This window comes from Rutidosis leptorrhynchoides, chromosome 4, assembly GCF_046630445.1.
Source record: "Rutidosis leptorrhynchoides isolate AG116_Rl617_1_P2 chromosome 4, CSIRO_AGI_Rlap_v1, whole genome shotgun sequence".
NCBI classification, from domain to species: domain Eukaryota; kingdom Viridiplantae; phylum Streptophyta; class Magnoliopsida; order Asterales; family Asteraceae; genus Rutidosis; species Rutidosis leptorrhynchoides.
In genome coordinates, this window is record NC_092336.1 from 240,373,386 (window position 1) to 240,390,438 (window position 17,053).

General features: G+C 31.8%; 1 protein-coding gene and 1 pseudogene across 3 annotated transcripts; one reads left to right on the plus strand and one right to left on the minus strand.

Annotated features, from left to right (window-relative positions):
- Positions 1-4,428: 4,428 nt before the first annotated feature.
- On the plus strand, positions 4,429-8,382 carry LOC139843406 (pentatricopeptide repeat-containing protein At2g41080-like). 3 transcript variants are annotated; one of them, XM_071833474.1, is made up of 5 exons: positions 4,429-6,518; positions 7,034-7,291; positions 7,394-7,457; positions 7,536-7,991; positions 8,074-8,382. In XM_071833474.1, the coding sequence occupies exon 1, from the start codon at positions 4,512-4,514 to the stop codon at positions 6,501-6,503; it is 1,992 nt and encodes a 663-aa protein (XP_071689575.1). In that variant the 5' UTR covers positions 4,429-4,511; the 3' UTR covers positions 6,504-6,518; positions 7,034-7,291; positions 7,394-7,457; positions 7,536-7,991; positions 8,074-8,382. The 3 variants fall into 3 exon arrangements, with proteins under 3 accessions (XP_071689575.1, XP_071689576.1, XP_071689574.1); XM_071833475.1 differs by having other exon boundaries at positions 7,215-7,291; XM_071833473.1 differs by having other exon boundaries at positions 4,429-7,291.
- A 1,041-nt stretch (positions 8,383-9,423) lies between these two features.
- Positions 9,424-17,053, minus strand: part of LOC139841515 (exosome complex component RRP41 homolog) — a 28,372-nt pseudogene continuing 20,742 nt past the window's right edge.

Genomic DNA, 17,053 nt, shown 5'->3' on the forward strand with positions numbered 1-17,053 from the left:
TGATGGTGGATCTCCTCAGAATGTTCCAGAAGTTCTTAGATCTAAACGAGGTCGGATTCCATCGAGTAGATATCCAGAATCCGAGTACCTTCTACTTACTGAAGATGGAGAACCGGAGAGTTTTCATGAAGCAGTAACTCATAAGGATAAAGAAAAATGGTTGCTCGCAATGCAGGATGAGATGGATTCTCTGCAGAAAAATCAAACTTATGAGATTGTAGAACTTCCACGCGGGAAGAAGGCACTGAAAAATAAATGGGTGTTCAAGCTGAAAATGGATGATAGTGGAAAAGTGGTGAAATACAAAGCACGACTTGTAGTGATATTTTGATCGTAGGGAAAGATACAACGAAGATCAACCAGCTGAAGAAAGAACTCTCTAAGTCTTTTGAAATGAAAGACTTAGGACAGGCTCAACAGATTTTGGGAATGCAGATAACCCGAGACAGGAAGAATAAAAGGTTATGGCTATCTCAGGAGAAGTATATTGAACGAGTGATTTCACGTTTCAATATGAACAATGCCAAACCTGTTAGCATTCCATTAGCTAACCATTTCAAGTTAAGCAAGAGTTCTTGTCCCTCATCCAAGGAAGAGATCGGGGAGATGTCTTCAGTACCATATTCTTCAGCAGTTGGAAGTTTGATGTATGCGATGGTGTGTACAAGGCCCGATATTGCTCATGCAGTGGGAACGGTGAGTCGTTTTCTCTCGAACCCCGGGAAAGAGCATTGGGAGGTGGTAAAATGGATTCTCAGATATCTTAAAGGTACAAAGAATCTATGTCTTTGTTACGGGGGAGCTGATCCAATCTTGGAAGGCTATACAGATGCGGATATGGCCGGAGATCCTGATAGTAGGAAATCTACCTCAGGATTCATTTACACTTTTGCAGGGGGAGCTGTTTCATGGCAGTCAAGACTACAGAGGTGTGTTGCATTATCCACAACTGAAGCAGAGTATATTGCTGCCGCAGAAGCTGGAAAAGAAATGTTGTGGTTAAATCGTTATCTTCAAGAATTTAGAATCCAGCAAAAGGAGTACAAGGTATATTGTGACAGTCAAAGTGCTATAGATTTGAGCAAGAACTCCATGTACCATTCTCGTACAAAACATATTGATATTCGCTATCATTGGATACGCGAGGTAATTGATCGACAACTGTTGAGACTAGTGAAGATTCATACAAAGGAGAATCCTGCGGATATGTTAACAAAGGTGGTGACTCGAGAGAAGTTGAAGTTATGCAGAGACATAACTGGAATGTTTGTGGATTCGGCTGGAGAGGGAGAATTGAAGATTTCCAGCCTACAATCTAGAAGCCCACCTTCTAGATATTCAAAGTAGGCAACCTTGACAACTCATATGGAGGTAGCAAAGTTGATGACGATGACGGCCGCCAACCTTCTCCGTTCACACCATTCTACCGCCATAGAATTTTTACTATAAATAGAGGTGCAAACCTCAGTTGTAAATCATCCTAAATCACTCAGAGAAGTGTAATCACAACCTAGAGAGTGTGTGTGAGTTTGAGAGTTTTTTTTGTAAGTGTTTTGTAATACTCTGTAAATCTATTCTTGTGAATAATAGAGTTGTTTTTCTCTCAAATTTATATCTCCTAACGTCCAGGCGATCCCCTCTTCCTAACAGAAGACGCAATCCTTGAAGACAATCATGGTATGCTATGGTTTTAATGCAATATATAGAATATTGTGCTCTTATAAGTTGAGTTAGACTGTATCTAAAAAAAAAATCTCGCTCCCTTCTTGAACATCTCCCAAAATCATCTTCTTCCACACCGATTACGATTACTAATCACTGTTTTAAACACAAAATTTATGGATTTAATTTGTGTGTTACAGATTATAATCCCCCTTGAACAGCAGACAGTCGGTATCAAGTTCTTGATCGTCTCTTTCAGTTTAATCACTGGCTATTCGCCTTTCAGAAAGGTTTGTATTTGTATTTCAAAGTTTACAATCAATTTAGATATTCATTGTGTATTCAAACGCAATCATTCTAATCAATTTCAGTTTCAATAAGATTACAAGTAATATGAAAGAAATTAACAATGCATGTGAAATCCTAAATCTAAATATAGGGAAAATTTCACTCGGATTAAAACAGCAACTTGTGTTTCTCTTATCCTGAAAGGAGGAACAATTTCAATTGAAATAAACTTGAATTAATTTTCAAATTCTGCATATTAGTTTTTCTGATTCTAAAATTGATTGGTTGAACAATTTCATTCTTAATTATTCAATACATTCAATTTCTAAGTTTGTTGTTAATTCCTTGCGTAATTTTGTCAGAGATAATTGGTTGAACAGTTATAGTTCATACTGTTGCATATTCATGTATATAATTCTTGTGACAGGAGGGATCAAGGTTGGATCTATGCAGAAGAGAGGATATAAGAGCACACTATTCTATATAATGCATTGAAACCATAGTTCCGTCTTCTATAATTCTTGTGACAGGAGGGATCAATCCATGTTCAACACTAACGTAAAACAGGTCTTATAATCTTATAATTTTCTGGGAATGGCTGATGCATGACCAAAGTTTTTATTCTTAATAAAGAATACATGCATATATATCACATTTACAATCTTATAATTTTCAGGGATTTGGAAGGATGTTTCAGCCAACTATCACAATGAGGATTCGAAAAAGGTTCACTTCAAGTTTTTTGGAATTTATATAACTGAATAGTTTGCCATATTTGATTACACAGTTGAACTATAATAGCATATGTTATTTTTAGTATTATGCCTACAAAAATTTATATCATAAACGATTTTGCACTCATTTGTCCTGTCACAGGGAAGACCATACACCTCTATTGTGATTTCGATCGCCATAGGTATGTTAATTGACTTAATTTTCAAATTTTTTATTTTCAAGGTGCATATGAAATAAAGGTGTTGTATTGTGGTTCCTTTTCAAATCTTCCAAATTTTTATTTACAAATTGACTCACTCTAATGTGTTTTTTGTTTTAGGCTCGTCTTTGGTGTAGGGGTATTGTTTGAGAAAGAAATTATCAAATGCATTCAACATTTATTTCTGAATCTAAATCTGATTTGGATACTCAAAACTTCAAAAATTTGAAGAGGTACGTATATTTGATTCTGCAAGGGCATCTTGGGTGGTTGGCTAATAGGTCAAAACTAAGCTTGACTTGACTCATGCACCAATTGGGTTGTATAACAAGCAAAATGTGTTTGGGTCAACAAGGGTATTTTCTGGCATGATTAGGCAAGCTGCTACAAAAACCTCATTGTCCATCATTATTATTTTTTATATAAACTGATTTCAAATATGAGTACAACAGTTTATATCAAATATCATTATGTGTCACTAATAAAAACTTTATGAGATTTTTAGCCCTTTTTTATCCGCATCTCATATTTATGTTATAAAGAGTCGGTCAGAAGTTATCATTAACTACTGACCCAAGCATTATGGTTTCTTATTGTTGATGTAGGTTGATGACTCAATGGTGGTAGATATAGCATGTGGTGAGACACGTACAACATGTATCGGGATCTCTTCAATCAATATATTGGGGATCCTCTGCTTTTGGACGAATTGTAAGCTCCTACTTTAGGGCTCCTTGGTGGATGCTTATGGTATAAGATATGCTCAATAGTCCACTTTTTTACTCAAATAAATAAAAAATTTCACGAATTTTATTTGTAAGTAATTCAATCTTTAAATTTTCAGGAAGTTTATTTATTTCGTTTTAACACAACAAACAATGTCTGTTCATTTAGGTCTTGAAAACTGGTGTTCTGATAGTTTGGCATCTGTTTTATGTTTTTTTTTTCTTTTTATATTTCAAAATAATATTAGACAAAGATGTTTTCATAATTATTTTTGGCATTTATAGCAAGTTGGATATTCATTAGTACATATCATACCACATTTTATTAGATGGTATTGATCAACTCTCAATTTATATCTACAATTTTGTTCAGCTACATCATTTGGCTTGATTTGTGTCTTTATACGCAATTTTTGTCGATTAAATTTATACGCTCATACATAATATATTACATTTGTATTTTTTATTGTCGAAACCTGTAAATCTTGCGGGTCTTAAACTAGTTAAAAATAGTTATTGTTCCATTTAAATGCATAGTATTAAATAACAAATTCGAAAAATAAAAAATAACAAATTCGAAAAACGTCTTTATCTTTATCACAAACAAAATGGAGTTAAAACTGATAAAAAAAATTGCTGCTCCCAAATACTACAGTACGAAATACGGCGAGTAATAGGGTTATTCAATTAGTCAAAATCAAAACACTCTCTCACATATCGATTTCTTCCATTGTTTTCGACTTCATCGATCGATTTCGCTGAAACAAATTTTAGTGTTCTAATTTAATCCGTAGACGATCGCCAGTGGTTGTCATCTTTCTTACTCTTTCTTTCAGACCAGTCTCACTTCTGTCTGTCTTTAAAAGTATACATGTGGAAATTTTGCAATTGTGAGAGGTGAGATGGTTGGGCAATTTTTACACTATCACAAGTTGTTTATCAATGTCCGTTTGTATATTACAACCACAAAAACAATCAAATACCCTCCAGAAAAATTCATTAATCTCTGTTCAACGGGCCAAATCAATGAAGCATTCAGAACCTGTAATACATACATATACGCCGATCCATCTCTATACTCTTACCTCATCAAATCATCCATACAAATCAACTCACTCTCACTTGTTCACCAGCTTCATTCTTTGATAATCATATCTGGGTGTTCTTCCACTAGGTTTCTTACTAACCACTTACTCAATGCTTACTTCAAGCTCGGTCGTTTGGAGAGTGCACTCATGTTGTTCGACGTAATGCCTAAGAAAAATATTATGTCTTGTAATATACTCATTGGTGGGTTTGTGCAATGTGGTCAGTTGGATAAAGCAGTTAAAGTGTTCGATGAAATGCCTGACAGAAATCTCGAGACTTGGAATGCTATGATTGCGGGGTTGACTGACTTTGAATGTAACGAGGAAGCTTTGAAACGTTTTTCTGAAATGCATGGATTGGGTTTTTTACCGGATGAATTTACACTTGGTAGTGTTCTTCGAGGTTGTGCAGGTTTAAAAAGCTTAACTGCAGGCCAACAGGTTCAGGCTTATGTAGTGAAATCAGGGGTTGAAATCAATGTTATTGTTGGAAGTTCACTTTCTAACATGTACATTAAGTCTGGAAGTTTAGTACAAGGAGTAAAAGTGATTAAATCCATGCCTGTTCATAGTGTGGCTGTTTATAATACACTTATTGCAGGTAGAGCTCAAACTGGATGCAATGAAGAAGCTTTAAATCTGTATTACTTGATGAAACTGTCTGGATTCAGACCTGATAAAATCACTTTTGTGACTGTGCTCAGTTCATGTTCTCAGTTAGCAACACGTGGACAAGGTCAACAGATTCATGCAGAAGCAATAAAGTCCGGGGCAACTTCATCACTTTCGGTCCTTAGTTCATTGGTTAGCATGTATTCAAAATGTGGATGTTTAAAAGATTCTTTAAAAGCATTTTTTGAAACTAAAATTCCCGATGTTGTAGTATGGAGTTCGATGATTTCTGCGTATGGATTTCATGGTATGGGAAAGGAAGCCATTGAGTTATTTAATCAAATGGAAATAGAAAAGTTAGAAGCGAATGATATTACTTTTGTAAATTTACTTTATGCTTGTAGTCATTGTGGATTAAAAGATGAGGGGATTAAGATATTTAATTTGATGACAGATAAATATAAGCTGCAACCTCAATTAAAGCATTACACTTGTTTAGTTGATCTCCTTGGGCGTTCGGGTCGTTTAGAGGAAGCCGAATCTGTTATTAGATCTATGCCCGTGAACGTGAAGGCAGATTCTATAATATGGAAAACTTTACTATCTGCTTGCAGACTACATAAAAATGCTGACGTGGCAAAAAGAATAGCTGAAGAAGTTATTCGTATGAATCCTCATGACTCAGCATCATATGTTCTACTTTCTAACGTGCAAGCATCTGCTAAACAATGGCACCATGTGTCTGATTTCAGGAAGGCAATGAGGGATATGAGAGTAAAAAAGGAACCAGGTGTAAGCTGGTTTGAGATGAAGAACGAGGTTCATCAGTTTTGTATGAACGATAAATCGCATCCCGATTATGAAAACATTGTTCTGTATTTAAAAAAGTTGATGGAAGAGCTGAAATTGTCTGGTTATAAGCCTGATTATGGGTCGATTTTGCATGATATGGATGTTGAAGAAAAGGAAGATGATTTGGCCCACCATAGTGAGAAGTTAGATATTGCATTTGCTTTAATGAACACTCCAGATGGTTTTCCAATTATTATAATGAAGAATTTACGTGTGTGCAATGATTGCCATGTGGCGATAAAGTATATATCTGCACTAAAAAATCGGGAGATTATTGTGCGTGATACTAGTAGATTTCATCATTTTAAACAAGGCCAATGTTCTTGCAGAGACTATTGGTAACTAGATGTTGTTAAGGTATAATTAAAAACCTTAAACCTTCCATAATTGAATCACATTTAATCTTATCATCAGGTTTATATTTTTGTACATGTACATGTATATTAAACCTGCAGTGTGTGTATATTTTGTTATGTGTTAGATTTCATTGTGTGATTTTATGTAACTTTGCCCGATTAGGCCGAATTTTACAACCCTGTACAACTCTCTGCTTATACTGTTATATTGAAATAGTCGTTTTGAATAACCATCTCCCCTGAATATCTCACTTTCCGATACTGACCGTTTTAAGCCCCACAAAACCTCAACACAAATCATAATCTCACATGTATATTAACCATCACTTACATTACACATGAATGTGTACAACCGACACAAGCAGAGTTGTATATTTATTTATCATACATAATCCAGAAAAAATTTCAAAATGCCTTGAAGGAGTGACATAAATGATAATTCTTAGATTACTTAGCACTAATAATAAAAACTGTACATTTTGTTTGACCTTAACAAGTCAAATTGTACATTTTTAGTGAGCTTTTGAGCTGCAGGATCATCAAAACTTTGTAAGCTGTTTAAAAAAACAGCTATGGTTTCAATGTCAACTACATGGCCGAAAACTTCACTCCCATTTCTTGTTTGGCTTGCTATTTGGGTATGACTACAAATATTTTTTGTCACATTATATTCTATGTTTACTATGACAACATCAAGCTTTGAGGTACAAGCTATTTTCGATGAACGGGAAGATGATGATCCGTCTTCATACCTACTTAGGGTATGGCATCCAGGTATCAATATTCAATTTCTCAAAATTGATGTACAAGCTATTTTCAGTATTCCATAATCTTTTAATATTTTAATAACTTGTTTGTATCAATCTTCTCAAACAGATGGGCTTCCCAAATCTTTAGAAGATATTGAAAATAGAGCATGCAATTCATAGGAACGATCTTGGTGAGGAAATCCTAATCTGTTTAGATTAATTTTGTATGATGATTTGTACTAATAAATTGGTACAATTATCATTAACAGATACCTTGTAGAATTGCAGTGAGAGGGAAATTTCCCCTTAATGGAACATATTTTCAGGTTAAGAGGTATGTGTGCTTTTCCTAAAATCGAAGCTGGAAAACGAGTGGCTTGGGTTGGAGTATATAATAGTGAATAGTGAACAATTAGCGCATACACACGTATCGACACGTTCATGATTAAATGGGATCGAGTATTGTTGATGTATGATTCATCAACTTAATCTGTGAGAGATTGAACATAATCCGTTTTGACACATTCATGATTAAATGGGTCAAAATGCAACATCAAGTTTTGATTTGCGGGCTCTTGTTTGCAACATAATTATAAGTATATTATATATTCAAGTATCTGCCGATGAAACTAGTCATTTACTAATTGATGTTCCAAGCCATATGTTGGGGAAATTGACAACTCGGACATTAGGTTGTGGGTCTTCTACAACATCAATTTTTAAAGGTGTGTTTAGCACATTTTTATTTTTTACTTTCTGAGTAAAATAATGTTTAGGTGACTAAATGCTAAGCTTTACTTTTATCAGGCCTATCAACCGGTGTCATTTGGCGCTTGTTTTGGAGTGGTACTAAGCTATAATTACACACATTTGATATAAAACATGAAGCATCGATATAGAAATTTTGATTCATTTACTTTTCTACATGGGTCGACACATTTGGTTTTATTTCTCTTGATTGGGTTGAAGTCGAATTGGTCTTAATTATATATAATGTAGCTGATATTGTTATAGGATATGAGATCATTCAACAGAAAAACAAGGCAACTAGACACTCTTCAGCAAAGATTGTATACACTGTGGCTGATATTGTTAAAGGATCAGTATGTGTGAGATTGCCCCGATTTTTTGATTTTAAACCGATTTTATCCGACTTTTTTGGTCATTGACAGAGTTGACTCCAAGCGTAGTCCATTTTTTGGCCAAGTCTGAGCTCGAGAATTCGGCAGCCATTTGAAACCCGAGTTCTCGGCCGAGTAGGCCGATTCCTGCAACATTGCTACGGAGTAGTTTTTAGCCCCTTTGGGGCCAATAGTTGCGTTAAGTTCTCATTATCAGTTGGTTTCGTACACTTACAAAAATGCTTGTACATCCTCTTTGTAAAGATCATCGTTCAACCAAATCACTCGATATATTTTAGGTAACGAGAACAGATTGTTAACGACAATCATTAGACGACGTTGTCACAACTCTATCGTTTTCTTTTATCTATACTTGGTACACAACCCATTTTTTGACCCATTGCACGTAAAAATAACCTATATCTCATTCATAAGACTAATTCTAAAGTGGCATCAAATGGGTCCGTGATCTGCTGGAAAGCAGGTGACGATCTGCAACGGAATTAACACAGCAACAATTAAATGCGGTAGTCACGAAAATGAAGAGAAATGATGGAGGCCTGAGAGGATGCTACAAGTCTACAACCGATCAATGATTTTTTTTTTTTTGATTTAATAAATATATATTTTTATTATTTATTTATATTTTTTTCACACAGTTTCAAATCAGATTTTACTACATCATCCTACAAATACTTGACGCAAAAATTTGACATTTTGGGTTAACGAAGGTCAAATACAGTCACAGTCAAAAAACTCATTTTTGCACCAAAAAATACAGTACCTCTGACATCATAGTCAGGGTTAGGAATGGCCTAAGTAAACATGTCAATGCTACAACCTTTACATGTAGGGTTTTTTTTTTTTTTTACAACCTACATGTATATCCCTATGTTTCACACTGTTTTCAAGTTCCAATGTCCAAAAGCAATTTGCCCTAATTAGATAATGCAGATTGAAAATGATATAAAGACAAATAGCAAGTTTCATTAAAGATTTTAACCAAAGCAAATACACTAGTTCACATGTTCCTTATAGTTCAAACCAAAACAACAAATAAGTCACCAACGCACTCGCAACCATGTTTGTTCTTGTGCATCCCACTACCGTTCAAGCAGTTTGTCCATAAGATCTTCCCAAAGGTCCGCCTTTTTCGAATGCTTAATCTTTCCTAATCTTCCGATTTTACACAAAAGCAACAAATTATAATAGAAAATTTGATCAGCTAAACTTTCAAGCTATACACCACGGCGATTTTCTACTTCTTTTGTGTTTTCCATCAACACCTGCAAATCATTATTAAACATCACACAAGGTCCCATAATAAGTTGAATTGCGCTGAATATATAAAAGCTTGAACAGAATAAATATACAATAAAAATTAATAGTTTAGTACGTTAAAAAAATAAAGTTTCTTACTTCTCGGATGTAATTTGCAACTGCTTTACGCCCTTCTGTTGCAAGCTGCATCACATTTTCAAATATATCCTTGGGCAACTTGGCATCCATCTGCCAAAAACAACCCAATTTCTTTATGACCAGATTTAACATTAATACAAGATTTACAAGATATAGATTAAAGTAAAAAAAAAAAAATGGACAGAAAGCCGAATTTTATTAATTGTTTAATATGCTGAAAAAAACCACGATAGTAATTTAGATGCATAATAATCTGAAGTAGAGTCACTTTATCCAATTTCGGTAAAATTCCTAGAGTAACACATCAGGTCCGCCAGCACTGTCCTCCACGTAATTTAAATCTGTTGATTTGAAATCTCTTTAAAAAAAAAAAAATCACCGCAAGAAACGTATGTACGAATTTAGTTAACAGGTTCAGCATATTACCAAGCAACGGAGTGCTATTTAAATATCCAGCACTGCATGACGTAACAAGATCACGCATTGGGATCCCAGGATCTGCAAGAGCTAAAGTTGCAGCATTTATGCAAGCAGACCTCGTTCCTAAATTAAAAAACATATATATGTTGATTAGGCGTAACAAAAAATATAATTATTGATTAATTGTTATGACTTATATGTATATGTATTTGCTGTTACCTCCATCTGCTTGAAGAACTTGGACAAAAATGTCAATTTGGGAACGGGGCATTAGGTGGGTAAGTATGCACGCTTCCATTGTTTGGCGAATGACCAAAGAGATCTCAGTTGATCGTCTGCATATCATATGATTCAATGTTATTATCCATAAATGTGAACATAAAACCAGAGACAAAATAGTTAAAAATAATCAAACATGTATGTGTTAATTAAAAGTCAAAATAAAAGTCATCATCCACAGTTATACAATTAAACGATACAAACCCATCACCCTTTGGTTTTCTCATGCGATCTCCGGTACTAAAATTAGCCATCGTATACTCACACCTTATCTGGCAAAAGTTTTGAAGTAATAACAATATTAAGGTCAGGGCCTAAATGTAACTCAAATTAGTATAAAAAGTGAGGGTAGCTCTTTACCAATGCCTTATCATTAATCTGTTGACCCCTATGTTGGACCTGCAAAAAAGACAGATTTGAGATTACATCAATTTTAATCCAGTTTTATGATGATAAAATTGATAATACTGATATACTATATACAGATTTGTTTCACATAGGAATAATGCATATGATAAAAAGGAATCAGTATTCTATACTCTAACGACCCGTCCTAATCCATCTGGACGAATACATTACATTTGGTTACATCGCGAGGTACTTGACCTATATATGATACATTTTACAAACGTTGCATTCGTTTTTAAAAGACAACTTTCATTTCATCGAAAGTTGACGGCATGCATACCATTTCATAATATATTCAACTATAATTGACTTAATAATAATCTTGATGAACTCAACGACTTGAATGCAACGTCTTTTGAAATATGTCATGAATGACTCCAAGTAATATCTCTAAAATGAGCAAATGCACAGCGGAAGATTTCTTTCATACCTGAGAATAAACATGCTTTCAAGTGTCAACCAAAAGGTTGGTGAGTTCATTAGTTTATCATAAATAATCATTTCATAATTTTAATAGACCACAAGATTTCATATTTCCATTTCTCATAAACATACGTACCATGCATAGAGACAAAAATAATCATTCATATGGATTGAACACCTGGTAACCGACATTAACAAGATGCATAAAAGAATATCCCCATCATTCCGGGACATCCATCAGACATGATATAAAAACTCGAAGTACTAAAGCATCTGCTACAACGGATGGGGTTTGTTAGGCCCAATAGATCTATCTTTAGGATTCACGTCAATTAGTAGACTGGTTTACTAATTCTTAGGCTACCAAGCAAAAGGGGCATATTCGGCTTCGATCATTCAACCATATAATGTAGTTTCGATTACTTGTGTCTATTTCGTAAAACATTTATAAAAGCGCATGTATTCTCAGTCCCAAAAATATATATTGCAAAAGCATTTAAAAGGGAGTAATGAAACTCACGATACTGTATTTTGTAGTAAAAATACATATGACGATACTGAACAATGCATGGTTGGCCTCGGATTCACGAACCTATATCATTGATATATACATTAATACATATAATAGATATCACAAAATTTTATTTATATATATATATATATATATATATATATATATATATATATATATATATATATATATATATATTGGTAGTTATGTAGAATTTATACTAATTTCTATTTAAAAATATCTATTATATCTTATATTATAGGTTATATTTATTTAATTTGTATATATATATTTAAGGAAATTAATATTTATACGTTTAGTTATTTTGTTTTATATATATATATATATATATATATATATATATATATATATATATATATATATATATATATATATATATATATATATATATATATATATATATATATATATATATGATTAGTATTATTTTAAAAATCAGTAGTTTGTTGTACGTAAAAATATGGTAACATATGTGATATATAGTTATATGAAACATTAATATAATTATTGTATGTGCAATAAATATATTTATTTCTTCACTATAGTGATACTCATAATACCATGTTAATCATAATAATAGTAAAAAAAAAAATATTAATGATTATATAATAACAATACTCTTAATAATACTAATAATAATAATAATATTAATAATAATAATAATACATATAAGTGATAAGATTATATTTTAAATGACGATAATAATATTAGTAACAACATTAATAATAATAATCATTTTTTTTTTTGTAATTATAATTATGATAATAACAATAAATGATAACTACTTGTTTTAGTAGCAATAATAATAATGATGATGAAAATGAAAATATATAAAAGTGTATACCCTTATTGAAAGCTTTTCTAAAAAGAATTGCCCATGACGGGGCTCGAACCCAAGACCACTCGCTAACCCGCTAACTCCGTTAACCATTCCGCCATTTCTGTCTTTCTGATATAATATGAAACCCGTTTTGTATTTAACCTATTATTTCTGCTTCTCTTCTTCATCATAATTTCAAATGACTAGAAATCATTACCACCATAACCACAATTCATCGAATTGTTTTTAGGATTTGCAATTGAAACATAAGCTACCAGGATGTGGGTGATTTGGGTTCAATAGAACAGAAAAGATATTTTTTTTTTAAAAAAATCGACAGCAGCAACAGAATGTTCTTCACGTAAATGATGAACACAAAAAAATAAATAAATAATAAATAAATAAATAAAAATCAGATTCCATCAATCTGAGACAATTGAAGCACGTAATCAAATGGAATGAGGTCTACTAGTCGCGACTAACATCCTTCATGACTAAACTTCTTCCTAATTAGCATTAAAATCCCCGAATTATACTGAACCTTCACGAAGAACAAAATGAGGATGAAATTTGATTTTAAAAATCGGATGTTCTTAGATAATGGTTTCTTCATCAAACATGCTTGGAATGATGTTCATAACACTCGACTGTGATCCTCACAGCCTGAATCCACACATAGCTTTCGAATTTTGAAAATTACAAATATGTTGACTTTTTAATTATAAACTTTGACCTTGAAATTCATCCTCGTTTAATCGAATTAAAATCTGAAATTGTGCGTACACATTCACGACATGAATAAGAAAAGATCTGCATTCTTACTTTTCCTCAATTTGATCCGAATCAGATCAAAGATAAAATGGGTTTTGTATTTTATGACCGAGAGAAAAAAAAAAATAAATATGAAGAACCCGTTTCTTTCTTTTATTAGTTATCAGAAGTGGAAAAAAAATGTGGTGAGGTTTGAATGATTGATTCCAAAAAAAAAAAAAAATAGCAAAGTCAAATTGTAGGGTTGATGATTCTCGACTGGTATCACGAGTATAATAGAAAAAGCAGAAACAAATAAGAGACTGAAAATGATGTATATATATATTTTTACGCATAATTATATATATATATATATATATATATATATATATATATATATATATATATATATATATATATATATATATATATATATATATATATATATATATATATATATCTGCATTTATTTGAATTTTCATTAATTATATCTGTATTTATATTTATATGCTCGTAATATATCTAGTCTTAATATCTGTATATGAATTGCCTGTATTTATATATTTGTTTTTATTTATGTACATTATTATTAATCTAATTTATTAATAAATATAACAATAATACTAATATTCCTATTAATAATAATAATAATAATTTATAATAATAATATTATTATTAATGATAATGATAATAATAGCTATAATATTTATAACAATCATATTAATAATAATAATAATATTCATTATAATAATACTAATATTACTAATGATAATAATAATATTAGTAATAATAATACTATAACAATTTGTATATATCAAACTTCATATTTATATATTAAAATAATAATACCCCTAATATTGATTTTAATATTAATAGTAATTTTTATAGTAATGAAAGTAATATCATTGATATAAAAATTTTATTTTAACCTGAAATTTTAATATATTAATATACATGTTATTGTTTATAAAATTTTATATTTTATATTATGTAGTAACTTTTATTGAGTAGTAACTTCTCATATATATATATATATATATATATATATATATATATATATATATATATATATATATTTAGCTTATAAAAAAAAGATTTTTTTATAAATTAAATAATGAGCCCATGAAATTTGACTAATATTTTTTTTTATTATTTTTTTCAAAAACAATCTTATCAAAAACATTTTTCACATTTTTTTCATTTTTGTCAAATATGGCATTCTTGAAATTTTTATTTTATTATTTTTTTTCTTTTTCACCTACCATTTTTAACTATAAATACCACATACATTTCTCATTTCAAACTTGCACCTTAATCTCTCATTTCTCTCTTTGAAGAATTACTACTAGTAAGTATTCTTTTCTTACTTTTTATTTTTTTTACTTTTTACTTTTTACTTTTTTTTTACTATTTTACTTTTTACTTTTTACTTCAGTTATTATTTTTATCAAAACATGTAAATAATGTTATAAATTATATGCAATTAAAAATAAAATAAATAACATGTATATACTATTACTATTACTAGCACCTATAACCTACTACTTATATTGTAACATAAAAACATTTTGGGATATGTATTAGAGATGTATAGATCTTCGAACATTCTTGACGAATGGTTTCTATGAGATTCTAGGCAGAGGGTTTGGACTTCCGATTTAAAGGGTCCTATGGCTCAAGCCCCTAGATCTAAATTAGCCATTCGAAGGGAAAGAGGTGATTGGAAGCTTATCTAATACGGCAAGTATCCTAAAATGGAAAACACTGATAAAAGCAGAAACTCTCTAGTCATAGAAACTTAGTAAAATAAGAAACTTTTTAAAAATGGAAACTTTATAAAAATAGTAACTTACTAGGAATAGAAACTTAGTAAAATGAACTATACTTAAACACATACTTAAACTTAAACATGGGCAAAACACTTAACTACTCTTAAATATCAATAGGTTGACTTTCCTGCTCACTCGTTCAACTCTTTATTCCGAGGAATAACTCTCTCTACTTACTAAGGTGAACTTCATAGCCCCACTTTTTACTATTTCATTACTGTTTACAACTTGGGGTGAGACACATGCTTGCTTTATAACTGTTTTACGCTTAGACACAACTACTAAATTGTTAACTATGCTGTCATGCTTTGATTCATGCTAAATCCCTACCGTAATATCGTTAATTGCTACGTTTAAATGCAAACTTAATTATTGTGAATAGGCCTATTGAGAGTAACGTCTCTAACCATTCGACCGTTGGTCTTTGGTTACATAATAATGATTCCACGACACTGACAGTACAAGGTGTCATAGGGTAAACTTGTTTAGTAGAGATATTACAAACTGCAGCAACACTTTTAGATTGATATATTTGGTATCCATCAAACTTAAACTAAATCTTGTGGTCTAATGCATATTATATAAACCTATGAACTTCACTCAACCTTTTTGGTTGACACTTTAAGCATGTTTTGTCTCAGGTGACGAATAAGATGATTGTTATGACTGCTACTTGATGAATTGAATGCTGCATGGAGTCTTCATTTCATTACATCTACTTTGCATTTTAAAACTATTACTATTTCAGTTTAGATTTGATGTAAACATTCTTAATGCTTTCGCTGTTTTATTAATAAAGGTTTATTTCAAAACGTCTCATATAGAGTCGTTCTCGTTTATACAACTGTAATTTGATATAATTAGTCACAAATACCCCAGGCCCTATTTGGGGGTGTGACAGATTGGTATCAGAGCAGGCTGTTGTAGAGAACCAGGATTGCATTTTAAGTGTGCCATATACAATTAGGTACCTTAGCAATGTAGGACTACAACTTCCTTTGGCTATAGTGCCTTTAATTGTTGCCTTTAACTGTTAAATGCTACACTATACTTTAGAAACTTTACTTATCTTAGAATGCCGAGCCAATCTAAGAACTCTGCTCATTCTCCGAAGTACTATCCAATTCCGCCACCACATTTAAATACGACACCATTCTCGACATTCCTTTGTCATTTATCATGGTTTTGTGTATTACATATGTATTACATGAAATATTATCCATGAATTTTGAAACTCCTATAATAATTACTATTCATACTCAAACATAACTCCCTGTTATATCACGTACCTATATGCCTTATACCTTTATGCATCGGTTTGCGAACCGAAAAATGTCATTGAGTTACCACAGTATACGAATTGAAAGTCTTTAATCGAAAGATTATTAGATTACATACTTATCATTTTATAATCTCGACACGTCATACTGCCATTATTGGAGTATAGCCAAATCATATCTTATCATATCTATCCCAATAGACCTTGTCTAACACTTTTCCTAAATTTCCTCCGTAAATTAAGGAAATCTTTTAATATATATACATATTTAAGGAGACGAATATATCATTCAGTATCCAACACTCATTTCGTATCAAACCCTATTCCAAACACATAATATGGATTTCTCATCTGATTCCTCGAGCTCCATGGATAGCGTAACCGGAACGAATGAACCTATTAGCCATCATCTTTTCTGGATGGATTGGGGATGGGTTCGTAGTCGACTTAATCAATGGAGAAGTGAAGAAGGTGATCCTTTTCACCCACCAAATTGCCCTATTGGCG

Bases quoted from the DNA above. Each gene is read 5' to 3' on its own strand.
- LOC139843406 (XM_071833473.1), top strand. From the start codon at position 4,512: ATGGTTGGGCAATTTTTACACTATCACAAGTTGTTTATCAATGTCCGT.